General features: G+C 61.2%; 1 protein-coding gene across 1 annotated transcript; it reads right to left on the reverse strand.

Annotated features, from left to right (window-relative positions):
• Positions 1 to 601: 601 nt before the first annotated feature.
• Positions 602 to 22,958, reverse strand: SCARF2 (scavenger receptor class F member 2). The gene is made up of 11 exons (XM_035569259.1): positions 22,777 to 22,958; positions 16,406 to 16,464; positions 14,659 to 14,760; positions 13,796 to 14,315; positions 13,467 to 13,685; positions 12,931 to 13,059; positions 10,433 to 10,536; positions 10,247 to 10,364; positions 8,138 to 8,259; positions 3,136 to 3,288; positions 602 to 2,590 (listed from the first exon to the last, which is right to left on the reverse strand). Exons 1-11 carry the CDS (start codon positions 22,920 to 22,922, stop codon positions 1,383 to 1,385), a joined length of 2,880 nt encoding a protein of 959 aa, XP_035425152.1. The 5' UTR covers positions 22,923 to 22,958; the 3' UTR covers positions 602 to 1,382.
• Between the last annotated feature and the right edge of the window lie 914 nt (positions 22,959 to 23,872).

Consider the following 23,872-nt stretch of genomic DNA (forward strand, 5'->3'; position numbering starts at 1 on the left):
GCAGGGGAGGCTCCTGCTGAGGCTGGAAGAGCCTCACAGGCTGGAAGCTGCTGGCCAGTGAGCAGCTACTGCCCTGAAGGAGCCAGACAGCAACACAGAGCACAGGCAGTGTGCAGTGGCCAGAGCTCTCCCGAGCCCCAGGGTCCAACCCTGCCTATGCTGGAGAAAGTCTGACTGCAAGGTGGATGGTGCCTGCAGGGTGCCAACGATTCTGCCCACAAAGCTGGTCTCTCCTGTGGGACGTAAGCCCACACCCACAGCAAAGGGTGAGCCTGCAACAGCAGCTGCAGCGAAGAGCTGCCCCCCCGTCCTGCTGCAGAGGCACCTGGCACTGGGGGCTCCTTTGCAATCCCTGTCTGAGTGGCTCTGGGGCGGCTGCATTACAGCAATAGCGTCATTTCTAGGGGTGGGGGCTGCTGCTGAGCACCCTGAGGTGGTGCTGGGAAGGGCTCAGAAAGCCCTGTGCTAGGACCAGGTCCTCTGTCTCCCCACCGTGTCCTGCTTAGGACCACAGGGTCCCAGGTGCCTGAGTGAGGCCAGGCAATGCCCAGCACGTGGCCTGCCTGTGGGCAGCCTGGGGCACGGAGAGACGGCACCCAGGTATGGAAGAAATACACTTTATTAGAAAAGCGCTCTGCAGAGATGCCAGGCTCTGTCGTACCAAACTCATCCGCTCGACTCTGCTGGCTGGGCCCCCGGAGCTGTGACAGCCTCCCTGAGCGGCGTCTGGCTCTGGCCATAAATAGTGCTTTCCTGCTGGCTGCTCCTGGCAGAGGCAGCCCCAGGGCCAGGGGACATTGGTCGAAACCAGCTCGACCCCATGCCAGGAGCAGCGTGGTGGCGGAGGGACAGCGGCACCAGGGGGGCAGCGGCACCAGGGGCTGTGCCTCCAGGAGCGGAGAAGCTGAAGCGGCAGCGCAGGGCTGTGGGAGCAGCCCAGGCATGGGCGAGGATGTGGGGCACGTCCCCAGCCACGGCCCCGCTCATCCCCTCACCCCCGCCACGACGGGGACCGACGGACCGGAGTGGGGCGTGGGAAGCAGGTGGCTCCGTTACTGCAGAATATAACATGGGTACGTCTAGTACAACAAGCACTGCTTATGCGATTGATAATACTGCTAACAAAAGGGGGGGGGGGGCCCAGCTCCTGCCCCTGCCTGGGGAGTGGGGAGCAGGGCACAGGGGGGTACCAGGGCAGGGGAGGAGATGGGACTAAGGGAAAAGGAGGGTGAGGGAAGAGACGGGGGAAAGAGGAGGCTGGGCGGCTCTCCCGGTGCCCCCTCTCCAGTCCAGGCCCCCACGTGCCTGCAAACGTCCTTCCTCCTGCCCAACCACACCCGGTGTGGGGCAGGCTGGCATGGGGCTGGGTGCCAGGCTCCCCATCACTGCACCGTCTGAGCGGGCACCGCAGCTGCTTTGGGCGGCTCCAGGGTGGCTTCTCGGCTCTTCTTCCTGGGAGGCTTTTTAATGGGCGTCTTCTTGGCTGCTTGCTCGCTCTGGGGAGCCGGGTCCTGGCTGCTAACGGAGGTTTGCTTCTCTGCCCGCCTGGGCTCCCCGGCCGCTGGCTCGGCCGCAGTGGGGATCAGTTTCTGCAGGTTGGGCGAGGTGGGCAGCAGGGGCTTGCTGGCCTTCTGGCTGCCAGCAGCTGCTGAGCGCTTGGCTTTCTGGGGCGGGGTGGGCTTCTCCCGCTGGGCACCCACCCCGTTGGGCCGGGCGCTGCCCTCCCCCTTGTTGAGGCTCTGAGTCTTTTCCTTCAGCTGGGCAGCCAGCAGCGTGGCTGCCTCGGAGGCCAGGTGGGGATGGAGGGTCTCAGAGCGTGGCTTGCTGGCACTGGGGCTGCGGGGAGCCTCCCCGGTGCGCCGCTCTGGGTGGAAGCCGCCCATCTTTTTGAAGGCGTTCTGCACCGCCCCGTTGATGTTCTCCATCTGCTCCGAGTTGGCCTTGCTCCTCTGCTTGGGCTTGGAGGGTGACTGGGGCTCCACGGTGAGGCCGGCTTTGCCTTCGGGGACACCGGGCTCCTTGGGGTGCTTCTGCGTTCTCTCCTTGCTGCGCGTGCTGCCCTTCTCCTCTGCTTTGCTGTGCATGCAGGCTGACGTCTCGCTGGGGCTCCTCTTCCTCTTGGCCAAGCCCTGGCTGTGCTCGGGGCTGCTGGGCCGCGCAGCCACTTGCTCCGGGGACCGGCTGGGTGCCGGCAGCGAGTTGGACTGGTTGGAGTTGTACCGGCCGTGGATCCAGGACACCTTGGGCTTGGTGGATGGGTCGGGGGGACGGGGCTTGGTTCTCTCTGGGGATGGTGGCTTCCCGGGGCCCCTGGGCTCCGCTGCCATTTCTTCCTCCTCCTTGGACTGCTTGGAGAGGCGGGCGACCCTGGCATAGAGGGCGGCACTGGCTGAGCCCGACCCGCAGGATGAGCGCTCACTGTCCGAGGACTTGAGCAGGGGCATTTCACTGCTGTCGGCCTGGAAGGCTTTGACGGAGCCAGTCTCCTTCAGGAAGGTGTACTCGCCTGCCTCTTCCCCGCCGCCTGGGGCCACCAGCTTCTCTCCAGGGCTGGAGGACGTCCCCCGGTCCCTGCTGTCACCCACACTCTCTGCGGGAGGAGAGCACAGAAGTGTCATGCGAGGATGCGCCTAAGGAGGGGACAGGAAGGGCCAAGCGCAGCAGATCATAGAAGCACAGAATGGTTTGGGTTGGAAGGGACCCTTAAAGGTCTTATCAGTTCAATCCCCTGCCATGGGCAGGGACACCTTCCACTAGGTGCTCAAAGCCCCATCTAACTTGGCCTTGAACACTTGCAGTTATGGTGCAGCTACATCTCTGGGCAGCCTGTGCCAGTGCCTCACCCCACCTCGTGATAAAAAAAAATGCATGTGCTGGTGGGACAGGGACAAAACGGGTCTCCCCCAGGCCATGTCCCACCCGGTCCCTCTCTGCCTCCATGTCCCCCTGTCTCCATGGTCAGCCTTGGTCAGGGTCCCCAGCCTACCCCTTCTTGGGGCCAGGGCAGGAGGAGCCGGGCGCACGGTCCTCTCCAGGCACGGTGCCACCTCCCCTCCCTCATCTCTCCATGGAGCAGGAGGTGGGGCTGCAGCTGGCCCCAAAGCACCCAAGAAAGTGCCATGCCCCTCTGCTCACCTTCATGGGGGACGCAGTACACTGGCCCCTCGTCTGTAGTGTCAAATGAGGAGAAGGAGCCGCGGGAGGACCAGGACGGGGAGGGCTGCTCCACCACTGAGGGTGGCTCGATGAAGCTGCAGTTCAGGGTGTTCTCCAGGTCGTGGTGAGCCACTGCAAGGACAGGGAACCGGCTGTCAGTGACTGCCCTACCACACCCTGGCCCCGCTCCACCCCCGACTTGCCCATGGGAATTGGGGTCCCAGCAGGATGATGGGGATGGCTTCCCAGGCATGGGGACAGCCTCGCCTTCAGGGGGTCCCCGCCAAGTGCCCACACTCTGTGACCAGGTTCCCTGGAAGGGCAGTGACAAACATCCTCTGTGCTTGGGGACAAGTGACTGTGGGCAGCCTAGCCATATGAAGCTTCCAGCCACCTCTGCCCCCCTTGGGGCTGCCATGGCATATCTCCCAAATCAAGGATGGGAGAAGGGAGGAATGAGACACCCAAGCCTGGGTGCGAGTGGCTGCACGTGTACCTGCAGGTTGCACACCGGGTGTTGAGCAAGAGAGGCCACTGCCAGATCCCACAAGAACGCGGTGACCACGCGGGTTTGCCCGGGCACTGTACAAACTGGCCCAGCCGTCTGCAAGGAATGTCCCGTGCTCAGGGGCACCATCCCCTTCCTGGGGACAGGACCAAGCTGCCAGGGTTAATTGCGGGAGTTCCCATTTCTGTGAACGTGAGTTTTCTGGTCTGGGAGGGGCTGTTATTTCTCAATGATCATATTTAAGTATTTTCACTGAAAAAAAATTTGTCAATAAAAATCCTTGAGGGTGGCCAGGGGTGAGATATTTGCCCTGCCAGTGCAAACGGCCCTGCACCCTGACCCAGATGCTTCAGCATCGCCCCTGGTCACTGTGACACCCCTGGGGCTGCAGCTGCATCCAGCGTGCGGTGGGGGAAGTCACAGCGCTGCCACAGGCAGCGCTGGGGTGACTCTCCCAAAAGCCGAGCACTGCCGGATGCTTTCTGTGCTGCTCTCCTGACATTTACTGGTTGGACTGTTTGATCCTTGTGACATTCAATGCTTTATAATGAAGTAAGTCTTCTGACACTGTGAGTGCTGTTGGGATGCCCCCCACAACGTTTAATGTTCCTTAGAAAGTCTGACTGTGGAGAGGTAAGACCTACTGCACGGATGGATGGTTCATTAAATTTACAGGAGTGATGTATGCTCAACCCCGCATGGCTTGGGTTCTTGGAGAAGAACAAAGATGCAGCAAAATAGCAGATGGGTAAGTGCAGGACAGACAAACACAAGGGATGAGCCATGATTTGAATGGGCCACACTCCCCACGTGTGTCCCAGGGAGCCAACCCACTTGTACTCCTCCACTGTGCAAGTAAGCAAGGGGGTAGCTGAGGTGACCATGAGCATAAGCGGGAATAAACCTGGAAGGGGACCGACCTGAAGTGTGGATGCAGCAGGGGCTGAGCCACTCGCCAATGCCCGCTCAGTGCCAGCATGGCTGGACAGGGCACTGGACCCTGGCTGCATAAGGGACGGAGGAAGATGCAGCAGCAGAGAGAAACTTCAGAGCAGTTATGCCAGAGCAAAAGCAGCAGTGATATTTAAAGAGCAAATGGCCAAGAGAGGGGGAAGCAGCAGCTCTGACATGACTTTCCTTGTAATAAAAACCAAAAAGGGAAAATTAAAAGCAGACTGTTGGAAACAGATGAAGCACAATGCTTCCTGAGAGAAGGCGTGACAAGTCGCTGGGACTCACGGCCACGAGGCATCTCCAGGACTTGGATAAGACTGAGGATATGGCCAAAGGAAAAGGAGGCTCTCCCGAGCACCAGCAGCAATTTAGAGCTCAGCTGGGGGCTCCTGCCTGGCCTCTGGGAAAGCCCATCAGTGTGAAAAACACAACCAAAGCAAGCCTTTGGAGCAGGGTCAGGTCTGGCCAAGGTTCCCTTCCCATCCGCAGGAACGCCACGCTGCCCTGGGTGCAGCCCAGGGATGCGGAGCCAGGTGCAGCAGTGCTGGTACCAGCCCGGAGTGCAGGCGGCTGCTGTGCTGTGCGATGCCCCAGAGGACGGCGCTTCCTGCTCTGCTCTGGCATCTGGCTCGGGGAAACTTGGCTGATAAATCATGGGCTGACAGGAGCTGCAGAAATCTGTTCACTTCCTGCAGGCCAACAAAGAGCCCATCTGCTCGCTGACACCTCCATGAGCCTGGCTGGGGCAGCAGGACCAGAGTGTTGATGCCACCTGTGGCACAAGTCCTGCCCCACGTCACCTGCACCCAGCATCATGCTGCACATCCACCCAGTGCTCGGCCGGCCATCGCAGCCCTGCTGCCAGGGACTTGTCCAGTGCCCCTGTACCCCAGCACTGCCTTCTGTGCCTCACAAGTGGCTGCACATGAATGAGAAGTCGTATCAGCCCTAAATGCACTTGGGACCGTGCTGTTCGATCTCAGGATGGAGACAAAGCAGTGAGAGGCCCCATGCGAGGGCTCCCCTGGAGCCTCGAGACGTGGTGCGGGCACTGCTAGCACTCCAGGTCCTTGTACTGATGCGTGCAAGGGCTGCCACCTGAGCCTCCTGCTGGCATTTGTGGCAGAAGGGAGGTTTTAAGCTTGGCTGATCTGCCGTGGTCAGGAGAGGCTGCTGGCTCCTGTGCCGATGATGATGGTGGACAGATGTTGCAGCTCCAGGGCCAGCCCCAGCTGGCTGGGACTGCTGCCTGCCCAGGTCCCGTCCTGCCTGCCGGCACAGGCAGCCCGAGTCCCTCGCACATCTCGTGCTGCAGCAGCTCAGAGCCCCACTGCTCCTCTCTCATTCCCATCTCCAGCTCCCAGCGGCTGCGGTGCAGAGTAGGGCTCCGGACAGCCTCGGGACACAACCCCGACCCTGGGGGAGAGTGGGCAGGCAGAAACGTGCTCCTGGGATTGCCTTGCTGAACAGCCAGAACCCCCAAGCAGGTTTTAATGCAGTTGAGAACAAGGCTGTAGCTCACAAAGCCTGCTTAGACCAGCCAGGGAGCTGCTGCAGAGCTGAAGCTGTGGATGAGGCTGAGGAGCAGCTTAGCAACTACAAAGGCAAAGGCAAAAGCCCTGCGTTGCATGACACAGAGCAGGCTATGTGATTTGGAGTCAGTAAGAGTGATGCCTGCTGAGCAGGTATTCCCTGCCTGGGCTTTTTACTGCCCGAGGAATCACCCACAGACACAGGCACCCAACGAGCCTCAGTGGGACTTTGAAAAATGCTGTCCCTGCCGAGGTGGCTCCTCCATGTGTGTGCTTGTGCTCACAAGTGGTGATCAGCCCGGAGGGAAAACCTGCCTGGCACCAGGTGCTAGCAACCGCGTGGCAGCGGCAGCTCTACTAGGACGTGAGCAGAGTGACCAGGTGTCCTTGGCTTCAGCCAGTGCTGATTTCATGGTGGCATTTCCTAGGGTCCTGTGTGCCTCTACTGCTACTCTGACACCTGGGGGGGGGGGGTGTACACCAGAGCACCTCATGGACCCCCCCTGCCTTGCGCTTCCCACTGGGATGGATGCTGAGGACATGGGCACATGGGGACACGTGCCACCAAGCTGCGGCATCCCTAAGGGCAGTCCCACGCACTGAAGTGGCACCATGGCCACAGGCATGCAGATGCCACTAGCTCCCTCACCCAGGGCTCCCCATGCCAAGCGGGGTCTAGAGACACCAAGGGCTGAGCACCAGAGGGACTGGGAGCTGTCAGCATCAACACCGACTCTGCACCCCCACACTCCCAGCGCCAGCACCTGTGTGGATGACAAGACTAACGCACGGTGCCACACATGCCAAAGCAAACAAACGCAGACCGTGACCAAAGCATTTCAATCCAGTGAGACAGCAGCCCCAGGAACACAAACAGGCTCCAGAACTGTTTGCCCCAGCGCAAGCCAGCCCAACGAGAGCAGCCCTACAAATGGCTGGGTGTCTAGGTGGGACTGGCGAGCGTCACGAGCATCTTCCAGCGTGGACTCCTCCGTCACGGAGGCCGAGGCCGAGCTACGAGGGATGGGGGCCACAGGGCTGCCACTGCCGCCTCCCTCCCTGTTTACACAGGGCAGCTGGGTGGGAGCCAGGTGCCACGGGGCGGCTGCAGGAAACGTGCACACAGCTCCATTGAGCCCTGTGCACACAGACCCCTCTGTCCTCCCCGAGCCCTGCCTGGCCCCTTCCACAAACACAGCCCCTGTTTTGGTTGCAGCAGGGATGTTTCCCCGGCCTCAGCACGCTCCGCTCCGGGCCAGGGCTCTGCTGCATCTCAGGGCGGGAAGAAATCCAGGCATGATGCAGACCCGCAGCAGCTTTGGCGCAGCTTGCAGAGATAGGGGAGACTTCTCCAGGATGGAGGACATCCCCCTGCCTGCCCCCTGTGCCTTGGGGCGCAGCTGCTCCACAGTGGGGCGCTCCAGCCCCTCACAAAATTGGGGTGGGGCTGGGTTAGGATTGAAAACACAGACAGGGATTTTTACTGCGACAGGGATCATTCCTCAATGTGGGAAACTAAAAATGCACAGAACAGCTCAGCAGAGCTCCAGGCACCATCCCTTGGCAAGCAAAGTGAAGCCACCTGGATCCCACCTTGGGATCCAGCAGCCAAAGGCTGAGAGGGAAGGATGGAACCTCGGGGTACACAGCTGGCAGTGCTCAGCGCAGCCCCTGCGAGCCGCCCTGTTCCAACCCTGCAGGGGAAACGATGCTCCGCAGCGTGGCAGGGACCCTCAGCACAGCCAGGGACAGGCAGCTTCACCCCAAGCCTTGCAGCCCCCCTGGGAATCCAGGTGTCCCTGCCGCTGCGCTGCCCTGCTCACAGCCCCATGCACACCCGAGTCCTGTGTCCATGAAATCCCAGCACGGGTTTGGAGCGGCAGCAGCATGGCAGGCTGTGTGTTTCAGCCCAGGACTAACGCCCTACTTTTCCTGGCGCTGCACCCAGGTTTGGTTCTCTGCCCCTCGCTGCCCCTCAGCTCCATACCTACAACCTTGGGCAACTTCTGGCGGCGCAGGGGGATGCGCGGGAGCTTCATGCTGATCCGGCTGAAGCGCCCACACAAGCGTCTCGGCGGTTTCTTGGCTGCTGCCGGGTCCTGATTTGCTCTGCAAGACAGTGCAACAGCCCCATCAGGCACGGTGAGACATGAGGTGCTGGCTGCACGGCGGGGGGGCATCAATCAAAGAGCCATTCATTGAATCAGGAGCTCCGGGATGCTGGAAATGCAAAGGGGTTTTGGGGAAGAGACAGGACTGAGATCGAGAGATGCAGTAGGGAACCCCAGGAGTGCAGTCCCTGTTGGTTTTGCCTTGGAGAGCTTTATCTCAAAGTGGCTGAAGCCTGAGGCAGCTCAGGGGGGGGCCAGGGGTTGGGCACGCATTGGCACTGCTGCCAGCCCCAGGCACTGTCTCACCTGTGCCTGGTGCGGCCTTGTGGCATGGCCAGACCCCGCCTGAAACACCCGCAAGCTCCCAGACAAGGCTCTGAATTATATGATTAATCCTTTTAAAAATAAATAAAGAAAGAAAAATCCCAACCCCAAACAAACACGTGGCTTCTCTTTATTTGCTCTCTGGTTTTGAAGCCTCTCGGAGATGAGTTTTCAAGCAATTATCTGCAGCCACAGGAGCAAGAGGCTCGGTGTGTCAATGCCATTCAACCTGTGCACGCTTGTGGCCGTTGCAGTCTCCCTGCTGCAGGACCCGGCCGTCGCTGTTCTCTGTGGCACCGCCACCGTGGGCTGCTCGGGGACAGGACACAGTGGTCACAGAACGGGGTCCGGGCACCCTGTGGTGCCAGCCCGCATGGGGAGAGAGAACTATTTTGAGCCACTTCCCATGCAATACTTCTCCAAGCGGGGCTGCATTTGTGAAGTGGCTCCTTTTATCTGCAGCATAATTCCATGCAGCCCGCAGGCTCTCCAAACCAGATGTGCCAGGCTGGAGCTGAGCTGGCACAGCTGCAAGCAGAGGCTTCCGGAAAATTCTCATGCAGAGGCTGGCAGCACAAGGGGAGGCTTTCTTGCTGCTGGAAGAGCTCCCTGAGCCCCCTCCTCCCTTGCCCAGCGGTGCAAACCTTCTCCCCAAAAAGTGCCCGTCCCTGTCCCCATCCCCGCCCCTGCAGCAGGGACTGGGGGACTGGCTTCACCCCGTGGACCACACGGGAGGTTGCTGTCCTGCTGCCCCATGCACACTGCTGGTACCCCGGCCCTGCTGCGGGAGCTGATGTGAACATCCCTGCCTCAAGGACAGCCTGCGCCAGGTCCCCTCTCTGTACTCCCCTCTTTCGGCCAAAACCAACAGTGATCAGTCCCTCTGCTTTCCGATGAAATCTGGGGTCTGGGAATACTCCCAGGTGAGAGTGTTCGGCTGAGTTCCCCTGAGCCAAGTGAGTATTTCTCTGCTGTGGGCTTGCAGCAGCCACCAGCCTGCAGGACAGGAGACAGGCACAAGCTCCCTGCGGGATCACAAGCATCCCATCCCAAAACACTCACTCACCCATTTAGCTGGCCCAGGACTGTCACTCCCCTACCCTGACTGTCCCCATGCAGGACAGCACTGCAGCCCGTCGCTCTCCAGCAGGTCACACCACACAGGACAGGAGTCAGTTCTGGACGTCCTGGCCATGACTCACTGTATTCTGGGTTTCCCTTCGCAGAGCGGCTCTAACCCCCAGAGGCTCAGGGGGACCCAGTGGATCTCAGTGAAGTGATGGCCAATGAGTGGGACACAAAGCCAGGGGCCACCCCAGGAGTGCAGGGAAGGGGGTCCTCCTGCCCCCACCCCATGCCTTCTTCTCTCTGTCCTCACAAGCATGGGAAACAGCCTGGGTTTTCCTTCCCGTTCTTCCCTTTGCCTGCCAGCATCCACTTACAAAAAAAAAAAAAAACCACCACCACCAACAAAAAAACCAACAAAACACCCAATGCTGGCACACCGAAGGGACTGAAGAAATGCTCTGGGGGATGCAGCGGGCAAAAGCCACCTCAGGAGCTGCTGCCAGAGTCCTGCAACTCTGCACCCACTCAGGGTCACCATGAAGACCGGCAGGAACAGCACCGGCACCCCGCGCTGCCCGCATCCCGGCACTCACCCACGGGCTTCGTCTTTCTTGCGGCAGACGCAGCAGCAGCAGAGCAGCGAGAGCAGGAGGATGAGCAGCAGCGCCAGGAGGGCTCCGGCCCCGATCACCCCCATCCGCTGGTTGGCCTCTGCAAGACGGAGCAGGCTCAGCTGGGAGCTGCCGGTGGCCCTGCCACCCGCACCCAGCGGCACTCACCCATGTGGCAGGCGCCCGTCAGCGGGTCACACGTGCCGTCGTGGCAGCTGCAGACTTCGGCACAGTTGGCTCCGTAGTGGCCGAGCGGGCAGGTGAGGTTACAGCTGGGGAGAGGGCACGAAGTGAGAGCGGTGCCGCTGCAGGTGCAGCATCCCGGGGACGCTCCCTCCTCTCTCTTTCCTAAACCCTCTGCTCTGGGAAGAGCGGGCAGCACCGCTCCGGGCTGCTCCAACACAGAATCCCCCTGTGGACCCTGCGATCCCCACTGCGGCAGGACCCCATTGCCCCACAGCCACCTTTGCTTGTCCCCACATTTGCTTTCACTGCCTCTGCTCTCCGCATGGCCAAAGAGTCCTCCATCCCCACGTGCTTTGCAAGGCTTTGCAACAAGGCTCACGACACAGCGGTTATAAAAGGTCGCTAACCCCTCAGTCACATCTGAAACCAGCCCAGCAGCCCTGAGGCAGCGCTGAGCATCACGTGCCAGGTTTCCAGCTCAGCTCCGCGGTGACGTGGCCGTGGCACCCTGCGGGCCGCCCTGTGCTGCCCCAGAGCATGTGCGGCGCGGAGCCCTTCCCCCGCAGCCCATGAGCTTGGAAAGCTCCCAGCTTGCTTTATTTACAGAAGGGAAAACAACTGATCAGTCTAAGCAAATAGCCACGGCAACTGCCTTACCAGGGTGAACCCTCCTGGGTCAGCATCAAACCTCCTTGTGCAAAGCAGCCTCCCCGGGAGCTCTCACCAAGGTGAGGAGCACACACAGGCACAGGCACCTTCCCACAGACACCAGGGCTTGAACACAGAAAATACATGCTGGGCACACACTGAAGGAGCCAGGGCTCTGGGGCCACGTAGCTCTCTGGCAGGGTGGGACCCATGGGACACGTCCTGCCCTGCATCCTGCCCCCAGAGCTCTGGAGACAATGACAGTACAAGGCGTTTTATATCTCCCTTCTTTTTTTTTCCTTCTCTCCCCTCCTATTATACTTTGCTTTATGCATCCTTTTTGAACAAAGCATGTTTAGAAAAAAAAAATTAAAAAAGATCAGCCAAGCCCAGCCATATGGCTGCAAGGGACCGAGATGACCCCACGGCTGGTGGGACAGGCACCGCACTGTGGTACCAGGACAGTTTCGGGCGGGCTGGTGGCAGCGCTGGGCACTGACCCCAGCGCCAGCTGTTCCCAGGTGGCAGAAGCCATGCTCCAGCCCGCCCACACTTCCCCAGGGCCGCAGCTGCTCCCTCGGCTGCAGCCGGCCGCAGCTCAGCCCATTTCATGCTCCTCCAGCTTTCAAAGCATTGTCCTGGTTGAGCCTCGTGCCTGCTGCGGCTGGAATGGGTGCTGAGCGCCCGCAGATGCTCCGAGCAGCTGCTCTGCCGCAGCAGCCACGGGGCAGGACACAGCGATGGGTGCAGGGATATTTTCAGGACAGTCCAACACCCCCACCCAGCTAGACCCACATTTCTGCCCCAGGCTAAAAGATTTTGGGGGCTATAGCACAGGGGGCTATTTTTTTTTCCAAGAGGGTCCAGACACCTCCAGGAATGATGCAGAGCAGGTGGACTTCTTTGTGCACACTACAGATGTCTCAGTAGCCTTTCCTTTAGCACCCTCCCTTCATGGTGAGGACACACTTTCCTTGCCTTTTCAGGCAGCATTTCTGTTCCGCATTGGAAGAAAGCAAAGGGATGAGCACTCACTGGGACAGGGCCCGCTCCCAGCTGGAGGCAGCTGGGGACGGGTGCAGCAGTGAGAGCACAGCCGGGGGAAAGGGGAAGGGGCTGGAGGGCTTCGGGCTCCTCCCGGGGGGTTGAGAAAGCCCCCAGTGCAAGCTGCTGCTCGGAGCAGGAGCACCATGTGGATGCCACACCCATGAGGCTATTTGGTAGTCTGAGATGACAAAAAAGGTTTTCTCTCTCTTTTCAGTTAGGAATCCCACCCTGAACTTAAAAGAAAAAAAAAAAAAAGTTTTGTCAAAGTCATTTGTTCGTGCCAAATGGCTACTTCTTGAAGTAAAATCCTTTTGCCAAGAAACCCACCCAGCTGCTAGGGGAGACATATGCTGCAGCTCAGCAGCATCTGAGCAGGGCTCTTGGGAGGACTCTGCAGCGCTCCGAGGTGCTTGAATGAGGTTTTGGTGTCACTGCCCAACAGATGCTTTTATCTCATCACAACCAGGGACAGCAGCAGACCCGCCAGCACCCTGTTTTGCTTCCCAAACTGCAGCTTTACCATGCTGATACCACAGCTCAGCAAGAACGTGCTTCGTGCTTCCCACGCAAGAACGGGTGCTTCCCACAATGGCCTGTGAGCAGTTCTACTGCAGGAAACCCATTTGCTGCTCTCTTGGATCTTAGTTAGTTTGGAGCACACCAAATCCTCTCCGCACAGCCCCGGTGTAAGGGCTGGAGGTGACACAAAGCACGGTTGGCATGCTGCAGGCTTGGCAGAGCAGCGCGCGTGCCCGGGGTGCCCGCCGAAGCTGCAGCTCACTTACTACGTGCCATGGGATCCGGCGCGGCACAGGCACCTGCCCGTCTCGAAGTGGCACTCGCCGTTGACGCAGTCGCTGCAGACGAAGGCGCAGTTCTCCCCGTACGTCCCATTGCGGCACTTGGTTTCGCACCTGGGGGTGGCGAGGGCAGGCAGCTGGAGCACCGGGGAGGGGGCTTCCTGTGGCCTCCCCTGTGTCCCCAGCCCGGCCACCCCACGCTGCCCTGTCTGCTCCACGCAAGGAGATGAGATGTCAGCCCCATTCGGGGCAAAGCCCCACACCCGACCCCAGGCAAAGAGACTCCAAGAAAGCTTCAGAGCCGAGCCCCGCTGCGAGCTCCCATGTTTAGGTGGGGCCACCACAGGCTTCCTGTGGTCCCACGGCTGTGCCAGCAGGCTCCCACCCCTGCCATCCCCTCCTGGCTGTACAGACCTGCCCACCCGCCCCAGGTCCCCATGCAGGGAGCAGCGGGGATGCTTGCACCGCTCCGGCAGGATGCCAGCACCTGGTGAGAACCAACTCCGCCGCCTGGGACTCACCGGTCACCAATCCAGCCGGGGTTGCAATGCGAGCACTTGCCATTGATGTGGTTGCAGGTGTGGCCATCCTTGCAGGGGGGACAGACCTTCTCGCAGCCCTCACCATAGAAGCCGGCTGAGCAGGGCTGGTCGCACTTGGTGCCGTTCCAGCCTGCCTCGCAGGTCAGGCAGCGCCCATCCGCCACGGTGCAGGGCTGCAGGCTCTTGCACTGCCCACAACTGCAACGGCCAAGGGAGACTCCATCACGGCATGCAGCATCCCCAGGGCACCCCGGGGCCCCCAGGCCCCCTTCCACCCCTCCCCGGACCAGCGGGGTCCCAACACTCACCGCCGCCGGCAGCCTTGGCCGTAGAAACCAGCGGGGCAGGGCTCGCGGCAGTATTTGCCCCGGTACCCCGGCTCGCACGTGCAGGTCCCATCCACCTGGTTGCATTTGCCCTTGTAGCATTGGCAGTAGCGGTCACAGCGGGGACCAAACGTCCGCTCACGGCACTGGCAGCGCCCCGTGAACTGTTCGCAGGGCGAGTTGTTGCAGGAGCACTGGTTGTTGCAGCCACGGCCCCACCAGCCTGGCTGGCACAGGCAGTTCCCGGTCTGCTGGTCACACTGGGAGTTGTGGCTGCAGTAGCAGGAGCTGGAGCACTGGGGCCCCCACCAGTTCGGCTCGCAGGTGCACTTGCCCGTCTTCTGGTCGCACTTGCCGTGCTTGCAGAGGCAGACATTCTCACACTTGGGGCCCCAGCGGTTGGGGTTGCAGGTGCACTGGCCTGTCACGTCCTCGCACTGCCCATTGGGGTGGCAGCTGCACATCTCCTTGCAGTCAGGGCCCCAGAACTGCCGGGGACACTCTGTGAGCAGCACACAGACAGCAGAGTCGTCAGCCTCGGCTGCAGCATGCAGCACTGCGCAGCCGCGAGACAAACCCTGCCCCTGGGCACCCGCAGAAAACCCCATCCTAAACAGCATCTCCTGGCCACCGTCCCCTCACCTCCCAGTGCATTTAGGGTGTCAGAGTGGACTCATCCAAAGGGATGCTGCCCTGGGCACAAAGCCAGGGGGGACCAGCAAGGGCACAGTGGGAGCACTGGCAGCCCATCCCGTGTTCTGCTCCGTAAAGTCACCCTGGGACAATCCAGCCCTTTTGTCCCCAGGGCCACCCCGGGTGACACCACCGGTGCCGCTGATACTCACTGGTGTCACAGTTGGCACCGAAGTAGCCATGGCGGCAGCGGCACTCGCTGGGTCTCACGCACACCTCATTCTCCTTGCAGGTGAAGTTTCCTTCGCAGACGGCTGGACCGATAACAGCATGCATGAGGACACAGCACGGGCACAGCGACAGCACCTGCTGGCCTCAGGCACCAAGTGCCACCAGGCTTGCCCCTGCTGTCCCTGTCCCCCACCCTGCAGAGCAGGGGACAGGGAGCACGGTGGCACTCCAGGGGCTGCAGAGCTGCGACACTGCACCCATCCCTGCAAGCAGCGCAGGGCCCTGGCAGCCCAGACAGGCAGGCTGGTTGGGGCCACCACCAGAAAGATGCCACCAGCCTCCTGCCACCGTACTCAAGCTCCAGCCCTGCCACCAGCTTCCTGCCACCCAGCTCAGCCCCGTTCCTGCTGTGGCTGCTCCCAGCGCCAGCATCCCTCACTCAGCTCCACATCCCCAGCAGGGCCAGCTGCAGGTAGGATGCGGGACATGGGGTGGGGGGGTTGCCCGCAGCCACCAGCAGAGACCCCCCCTCCCCACAGACTGCAGCAGGGACACGGCCACCCCTGTGCCTTGCGCCCCAGCAGGGCGGGTCCGCAGCCCCCCAAAGCCTGCGAGTCCCTCTCCTGTCAAGGGGAGTGGGTGCTGGGGCAGGGGCAGGATGTGCTGCTGCCTCCCCGTGCCAGCAGGCATGGGCAGACACCCCCATCGCCCTGACAGAGCTTCCTCAGCCAGTGGAGAGGGAGAGCAGAGAACCCGCACAATCCACCTTACCTGGCAGTTCTTAGACCTACGGTGATGGATACTATAGAAAACCCTAAAATAGACAGATTAAACAGGTTAGGAGAAGTGAGTCTAATGGTTAGAACAGGTTGTGGGGAAAAGGGGGAGAGGAGACGGGGACAGTTTGCTGCGGGACTGTCCTCTCTCCGCCGTCCGGGGAGACCCCATCCTTCTCCCTTCCTGTGTCCCGTTCGCCAAGTGCAGGCACCGGCCGCATGCAGCGAGCGGTTACAAGGCACGTGCAGGGTGAGTTAGTTGGTTACGTGGTCTGCAAACCACTGGCTGCCTGGGCCAGCATGCACGGCTCCGACTGCAGCACCAGGGCAAGGTGAGCGCTGTGGCCAGCCAAAACTGCAGGGAAGAACACAGGATCCCCCAAACCTCCTGCGCAGTGGCGTTGCAGAGGCTGACAGGTTGCACCAGCCCTGCACCCACAGCAGGCTCACCGCAGCCCACGGTGGGAGCCGTAATGCCAGGCACGGTCCTGGCTCCCGCCCGGTGGGCTTGGTGGCACCGGTGCTAGCAGGGCCTCTCTGTGATGGCCCGTGCTGGCACACGCTTGTCCTCGTCCTCTGCCAGCAGCCCTGGCTCCAGCGCTGCGGCAGCACCGGTGGGAGCCCTGGTTGTCCTGTCCCTCCATGCTCCGCCCAGCCCTTGGGGACACCTTGTGGTACCTTGCATCTGAGAGCTGTACCCCAGCCTGGGGCCCAAAGCTGACACGGAGCAGGCAACGCTCCTGCAGACCCTGCTGGGGGATGGCACCCAGGGGGTAGCACCATGGGGACAAGGGCAGCCCAGAGCCGGGCACTCGCTGCCTGCCAGCACAAGATGAGCTGGGGGCAGGCTCTGAGAGCTGCACAGCTCCAGAGCCCCCAGGCATGGCCAGGAGGACTCAGCAAAGGTCAGGCAGACCAGCAGCATGTAACGAGCCAAAATGCCGGTGCTTACCTATCAAACACTCGCTTCCTTGTTGCCTCCATCCTGGACAGCACACAAGCACTGAGGAGCTGCAGGAAATGAACACAAGTGATTAGGATCCCCTGGAAAGCCTCTATCCCTCCTGGAAACCTGGTGAGAGCACCAGCCTGCAGGTGACACCACGATGGCGAGGAGCCACCACATCCTCTTCAGGCATGGAGAGCCACCAGCTCATTCTCTGCTGTGCAGATGCTTTGCAAGGTGCACCAGGGCCATGGATTACCACAGGGGCTTGTGACAGAACCAGCTCAAGATGCCCCACCAGCAAACCAAGGCAATGCCAGGAGTGAGGACTGACCAGCTCCTCCCAGAACCACCAGTGATCACCAGTTTGCCTTCTGAAGGCACATGCGATATCCTCACAGCCTCCCATGCTCCCCTTCCACAACACCCAGAAGAGAGAAACTCCCCGAACATCCTGGACCATCAGCTCTGTCCTACCAGCTCTGCACAGATGCTCCCATGTTGGTGCCTTTTCCTAAAGAAATCAGGAAGGATGCAACAACAAAAACTTCACCTTCAAACGTTGCCGTCTAAAAACAAACAAACAAAAAGATCCCCCCCCAAACCTGGAAAAAAGGTCCTGGGCAGAAACACCAGCTCTGCCCCATGGGTCTGGCCAAGCAGCCTGCTTCCAGAGGTGCTTGGATGTGAAGGATGCTCTGCCTGGTCCCACGCCCACAGCCCCCATTCCGGCGCTGCTCCTCTCCGCACCCAGCCCCGGCAGCAGGTTTCATTGCTGGAAAGCGAGGAGCTCCTGAAAACCTCCTTGCTCTGCACCCTCTGCTCTGGGAGAGTTTCTTATAACCCGTCTTGTTTTAGGGTTAGCACAGGAGGCAGATCCCCTCCTCAGCCCTTGTTCGCTCAGGGCAGCTCTGCCTGCGTGCACCCCGCTGCCCTCTGCGCTGGGCTCCCCAGGGATGTGCGGCACAGGGGCCAAGAGCAGGCTGGGGCAGACCCACACTGCTGCCGACCTCTCCCCAAGCAGCCGCGTGCCCTGCATGCAGAAAATGTCGGATCATGTTACTGCCAGCCAAGATTTAAAGGACAGAATAAGCTGAACATATTCCTCGACCGAGGCATTGGAAAATAATATTTAGGAGGAAGAAAAGCCCAGGCAAAGCAAGGGACGACCACGAGTACCTAGAGATGGGTTCGCTGCTCAGTGGCCTCGATGTCTTGGCAGCCTGGGGACGGCATCCGGCATCCCAAAGGCAGCCTGGTGGCCGAGGCACAAGGTGGCTGTGGACCCCAGCGACTGGAGCACAGACAGCTCCTGGGGGACATCCTGGCCTGGCCCACCCACCCCTTGCCCACCGCAGCTGCCAGGAGAGGGGCACTGGTATGCCCTGTGGCCACACAGGCGAGGGGACACCTTCTCCCCAGCCTGGCTGCTCGCACACGATCCCGCTATACCCCTTGATGAGTGCAGCTCTGCGCACACAGTGACTTCTCCCATTTACTGAGGTTTTCACACCGGCAGCGAAATATTACAGTAGCGCATGGCTGGGGATACCTGCAGCACTTGCAAGCCTGGGGCTCCAGCTGTGCCCCAGCAGGGACCTCCTGGAGAGACCGGCGAGCATCGGGAAGGGCAGCTTTCTGAGCATCATTAAATCTTGCTTGCTCAGCCCCATGTAGAAGCCCAGCAACACCACCAGCTGCTCCACGGAGGCTGGGACAGGTCCCTGAGCCTTGGGTATCCCAGTGCATGGCCCTCATGTCAGACCCCTGGTGCCCCTTGGTCTCAGAGCACCACGCACCAGCTGCATCAGCTAAAATGTTTTTGGCAGAGGCCTGACCCTTCGCAATGCAGGGACAGGGTCTCAGAGCCCTCTTGGAGGTGCAGAGATGTCTACAAGGGATGCCGTCCTAGGTGGAGGCTTGAGTCAAGCCAGGGCTGCTATTTCCAAGCCTCCCATGGTGGGCAGTACACACCGATGCAACCCAGGTGTAGGGAAGACACGTGGAAAAGGTGCTCCCTGTCCCCAGAACCAGCAAGGGGCCACCATGCTGGGGGGTACTGGGAAGACGGGCGATCCCGGTGGAAGCCCCATTCACCTCGGCCAACGCTCAGCGTGAGCCACCCAATCCCTGCTGGAGGTGGAAGCGACCCTGGAGGTTTAGGAGCAGGCCAAAAGCACGCTGCAGTCGAGGGAAACTTTGCACGGGTTGGTCCAGCAATGAACGACAGAGCCTGGAATGTGTTGGTTTTTTTTTTTTCCCTTTATATGTAACAAATGCAGAAGAGGAGGAGGAGACAGCAAGGAAGTATTCGCTCTAAACCCAGTGTAGTCACAGGACCACGTCTGGCTGCCAGAATGAGTTGTCCCAGGCTGGTGGGGCTAAGAGCAGCCCCCAGCAAAATGCATGCAAGGCAGAGGCTGAACTCAGCTCCCCAAGCCAGGCAATGGCAACCCCTGTGCGGGCAGCACCGCACGCGGACCCAGGAGCACCGCGTCCGCCTTTTGCAGAGGATGTTGAAAAATTGGACAGGAGGCAGAAAGGAACCACAAAAATGATTCAAGGCCTGGAAAAAATGCCTTGCAGCTGGAGACCAAAATAGCTCCATCTATTTAGTCCGTCAAAGAGATTACGCGGCGCTGTGATTGCAGCGGGCTCGTCACTCCCCGCGGGGACCCCGGGGCTCGAGCAGGGTCTGTGCCCCAGCAGGAGCAGCAGTGTGGGGCTGAGCATGCAAGGAGAGGTGGCGGGGGGCACTAACCAAAGCGACTCCCCAGGGACCGGGTGGGCCCAAGGCGAGATTCTTCCCTACAAGACAGCCCTGAGTGAGCTACTGGGCTCTGCTCCAGCATAACAGGCTGAAATTTATCGTGCTGTGATAGACAGGAGCGGGGCTGATCAGGAATTGTCCTGCTCTATGCTTCCCTGTCTTTAGAAATTCAGTATCTGATGTTTTTTCAAGTGAAACGGTTTCAGGTCCACAATGGGAAACTCTCCACTAGGGAAATCCCCACTGCCCTCCCCTTCCCCCCCGCACACCCCAAAGCGCCTCGCTTCCTCCCTCCTGTCACAGGGAGGCCTCCAAGAACCCACAGCCACCTGGGCACCTCCAGCAGCCCAGCCAGCATCCTTGGATGCACCAAAACACCCGGGGGGCCGCAGCCCCCAGCGCCCTGAGCTGAGGCCAAAGCCAGGCAGCAGCAGGGAAGATGCCTTCCCCTGCCACGAGCGGGACCCCGGCCCCCTGCCAGCCGTGCCCCAGCCCACACCCCACACCCAGGATTACCGTCTATCTTTTAGCAGATAGCTAATCTCTCCTTCGCTGTGCCTGGCCGTGGTATCCAACACCTCCACGCTCAGCCTCCCCTCATTTATCAGCTGCTCTGACAGCAAATAAATACGCTCGTATTTCAAAGCTCGAGTTCCCTCCCCACGTGGTCAGCATCCCTCGCCCGCACAGCGCAGCACGGACGGACCGTGGAGTGCCAGGACGGTGCTGGGACCAGTGCTCAGCCCCCACCCCAGGGCATCCTCGAGGATGCCCTTGGACCTGCTACCCCTCCCAGGGCATTCCTCCTTTTGTGCGAAGCAGCCGGCACTCCTCCTGCTGAGCACTGTGGCTCTGCTGCCTGGTTTCAGTCCTTCTCTTTCTGTTTTATTTCTTCCCTTGAGAAAGGGCAAAAAGTCACTCTGGTTCCAAGCGTGGCTACCCTGCAGCATACCCATAGCCCCGCAGTTTCAACGGGGCGAGGAGAGAGAGACGGGACGTGGCACTGGGTATCTGGTGCTCCCAGTGCAGCCCTCAGACTGGATCCAGCACTGCACTGGTGGCAGATGACCTGAACCCGTCGGCCGTTGGACTGACGGATGTGTTTCTGAAACATGCCTCATGGCTTTGTCTCCTCTGAAGGGGATTCAGTCCCTGTGCCCCACAACCACTCAATGTGGGACTACTGAGAAATTTGTTTAAAAACTTGCTCCTGACCAACACACACATGCCCTGAGCAAGCAAGTGCTCTGGGCTTCATTATATTTTTCTTTTCCTCAAAGTGCTATAAATGCTGGGAAAAGGAAGAAGACGTTGCCTCTGAGATGTGACTGGCTCATAGGGATTTCACTGACGCAGAGGAAAAGGAGCACAGATGGAGGCAGAGCCAGTGCTGCCCCTGCTCCCTGGGACACAGCTGCATCCCACTGAGCATCCCGCGTCATGCTGAGCATCCTACATCGAGCTGAGCGTCAGCAGGGATTGGGAGCTGCACAAATGCATGGGGGTGCAAATCCCAAAGCCCAGAGCACCACTGCCACCTCCCCCAGCCAAACCAGTGCTTGCACACTGCTGCCCAAACTGGGGAGGAGCACATCACCCCGACACTGAGCCCCCTTTTTCTCTGTTACCCACCACTCGGTGCCACCCTGTGCAGCATTGCCAGGCCCTAGACAGTGTCATCCACGGTGGACTGGGACATCCCTGCAGCTCCCCGACCTGACTCCTGCCAGAGACCACTGGCCTTGAGGTGCAGGCACAGACAGGTATGCCTTGGCGCAGTTGTGGGATCCTATGGGAAAGGAAACCCTTCACGCAGAGAAAGAAATGAAAAAAAAAAAAAAAAAAGGATTACCAAAGGAGAGTTTTGGAGAGAGGAGGACAAGGACAAAGGAATTTCCACGTACACAGGGCTTGCTCTCAACAGCCCTGCACCCTGCATCTCAAGTGGCAGCTACAGGGAGAGTCATGTTGAAAGTTAACAGATGACAAAAGAGCTTCGAATTTAAGAGGAACAGTCACATTTAGTACACAAAACCAAGTAGCTCCAAAACACTTTTCTTCTGCCCTATGTAATTCATTGAATTGCTACCCACTAGCCAGGTCTCTGGAGCTTGCAGTGAGATGCTGAAGTAGAATCCCCAGCACCGAGGGGTGCCTGGACACACGCGGCAGAGCCCGGCACTCGCACAATCACCCAGTGAAACGCGTGGCAAGGAGTCAAAGCAGCAGCTTGAATGAATTCAAATGCCTAGGAAAGCTGAGCTGGGGGAGGGGGAAAATTGGACACCAAAACCCGGTGTCGTCGTGTGCAGGCTGACTCGGGCATCTCTCCAAGCGTCGCTCAGAACGGCTGCTCCCAGCTCCATGCATCACCCGCCTCAGGTCTCTGGGGCCACCAAGCTGTGTTGGGATGGGGACATCGTGTGCTGCAGGCTGCCCTGGCTCTGCGCCCTGCGAGCGGTGTGGCCCTGCACAGTGCTGGGGGAAGAGGATGCACGCAGCTTTTGCACACATGAGCATCAGTCCCAGGATGCTGGGAACTGAGGGATAACTGCTTGCCACCCCTCTGCTGCCGCGTGACAGGGTGGCGGTTTTGTTGGGTACTGGCCTCACGGGTCACAGGCACCCGAGGAAGGCCCGCTCAGAGACGCATCGAATCCCCCTGCTGAATAACAGCACGGGGCTGGGAGCTGCGGCCGCGCTGGCTTGTGAAAAGCCTCCTTAGGAAACTCGGCCTGTAATCTGAGGAGGGGGCACCAGCGCCCTGCGGCCCTGCTGAATGGAGCCATTATGTGGGCCCTTCTAGCTCGCAGCACATGTTTTCCTTGTGGACTTGCCTGACCTCACGAGCGAGATGTAAAGGTGCATTTATAGCCAGGGCCCCCCATAAAGGGCAGGGCCTGGGGATCCTGCTCTTCTTGCCAGGATGGAGCAGCTCTGGGCGCTCTTCCCCCTTTGCTAGGGCCAGCCCGGACGGGGAGCTGGGCCAGCACCAAGCCTGAGCACTGCAAAGCTTGGCCCGAGGTGATGCTCTGTAGAGCGACCCGACCCGTGGTGTCCACGGTATGCGGAGCACAGTGGGAGCGGGGAAGAGGCAGTGCCAGCCCCCAGGGCTCTGCCTGTGGCCAAGCAAGCAGGATGCAACCTCCGGGGAGAGCCAGGCGCTGCCAGCGCCCGCTTTCTGAAGCTAAACCCGAGTGTCCCGGAGCTGCCAACGCATCCGCCCTGAGCAACAAGGGGCAGCTCCACCAGGACGCCCGCAGCATCCCGCATCCTGCCAGAGGCACAGGCCCGGGGGCAGCAGGGCCGGCTCCCTGCGGCGCTCTCCGCCCCCTGCAGCACGCAGCGCCGGCTACCCACGGCAGGACGGGCCCCGGGACACCCAGGACTGTCCCCCCCGCGCTCGGACCGGGCTCGTCGCCCCTTCCCCGCCGCCGCCCGGCATAAGCCTGGGAAGGCGCCCGGGGCCGCGGCTCGCCCGGCGGACAGGAGCGGCCCTCCCTCCCTCTCTCCCTCCCGCAACGCACCGCACCGCGGCCCGGCCCTGCCCCGCAGGGGGCTCCCGGTGCCCGCCCCACCTGCCCGCCCGCCCCCCCGCCGCTCCTACCCGCCGGCCCTGCAGACGTTCCTGCCGCGGGGGCTCAGCTCCTGCGCGGCTCCGCAGCTCAGCAGCAGCAGCAGCAGCACGGCTCCGGCTCCGGCTCCGGCTCCGGCTCGGGCGCGGCGCAGCGGCCGCAGCCCGCGGGCCTCCATGGCCGTCGGCGCGGCGCGGCGCGGCGCGGCGCTGCCCGGCCCGGCCCGGCCCAGGCGGGGCTCGGCGGCCCGGCTGCTCGGTGCCCGGTGCCGCCCTGCCCTGCCCTGCCCTGCCCTGCCCTGCCCTGGCCGCCGCTCGGCAGGCGGAAGCTGCACTGCGAGCGCCGCGCCGCCGCCTCCCCCGCGCCCCTCTCGGCGGCGGCAGGAGGGGCCCGCCGCCAGCCAGGAAATTCCGCATTGGTTCCCCTGACGGCGGGCCAGGCTCCGGGGGCCGCCGCCGCCGCCGCCTCCCCGCGCCCGTCGCGGGCAGAACCGCCCCGGGCTCGGACCCGCGACCCGACGGCGCCGGGGGTGTGGGCTGCGAGCTCCGCCGAGCCGGCCGCGGGCTTCCGAGGGGAGAGGCTGCGGAGCTCTGCGCCCCCCGGCTCGGCCTGGGGGTCCAGCTGGGGCTCTGGCTGGCCCGGGGTCCGGCACAGCCCCAGGGTCCCGTGCCTCCGGGCGTCTGGACGCCTGGGCGTCCGCCGGCTCCAGGGGTGGCTGTCCCCGGGGTCCGGCAGCCCCCGGTGCCCAGCGCCCCCCAAGGCAGCTTGTTGGAGCCACGCAGCGCCCCGTGGGATCCAAGCGGTGTCTGCAGTGGCAGGGCCTAGGCAGCCACTCGTTAACCCACTGTAAGAGTGCAACCAGGAAGCGGGGGGACACGCGGGCGCTTGTAGCATTTACACCCCTGGCATGGATGGAGAACACCCTGGCCACCTGCCACATGGCAGCACAAATGCCGGTTGTAGCAGCACACTTGCTGCACGGCATCGCTTGAAAACTGCAGTGCCGTTGCTCTCCGCAGGCTCAGCTTTCTGGGCAGTCAGATCAATTTCTCCATTTTAATCACTGCATCAATCTCCTGCTGAGTGCCGGTTGTGTCCGAGGGGCTGTGTAATGGTGCACGGACAGCA

Source organism: Cygnus atratus, chromosome 17, assembly GCF_013377495.2.
Source record: "Cygnus atratus isolate AKBS03 ecotype Queensland, Australia chromosome 17, CAtr_DNAZoo_HiC_assembly, whole genome shotgun sequence".
In the NCBI taxonomy this organism is placed as follows: Eukaryota; Metazoa; Chordata; class Aves; order Anseriformes; family Anatidae; genus Cygnus; species Cygnus atratus.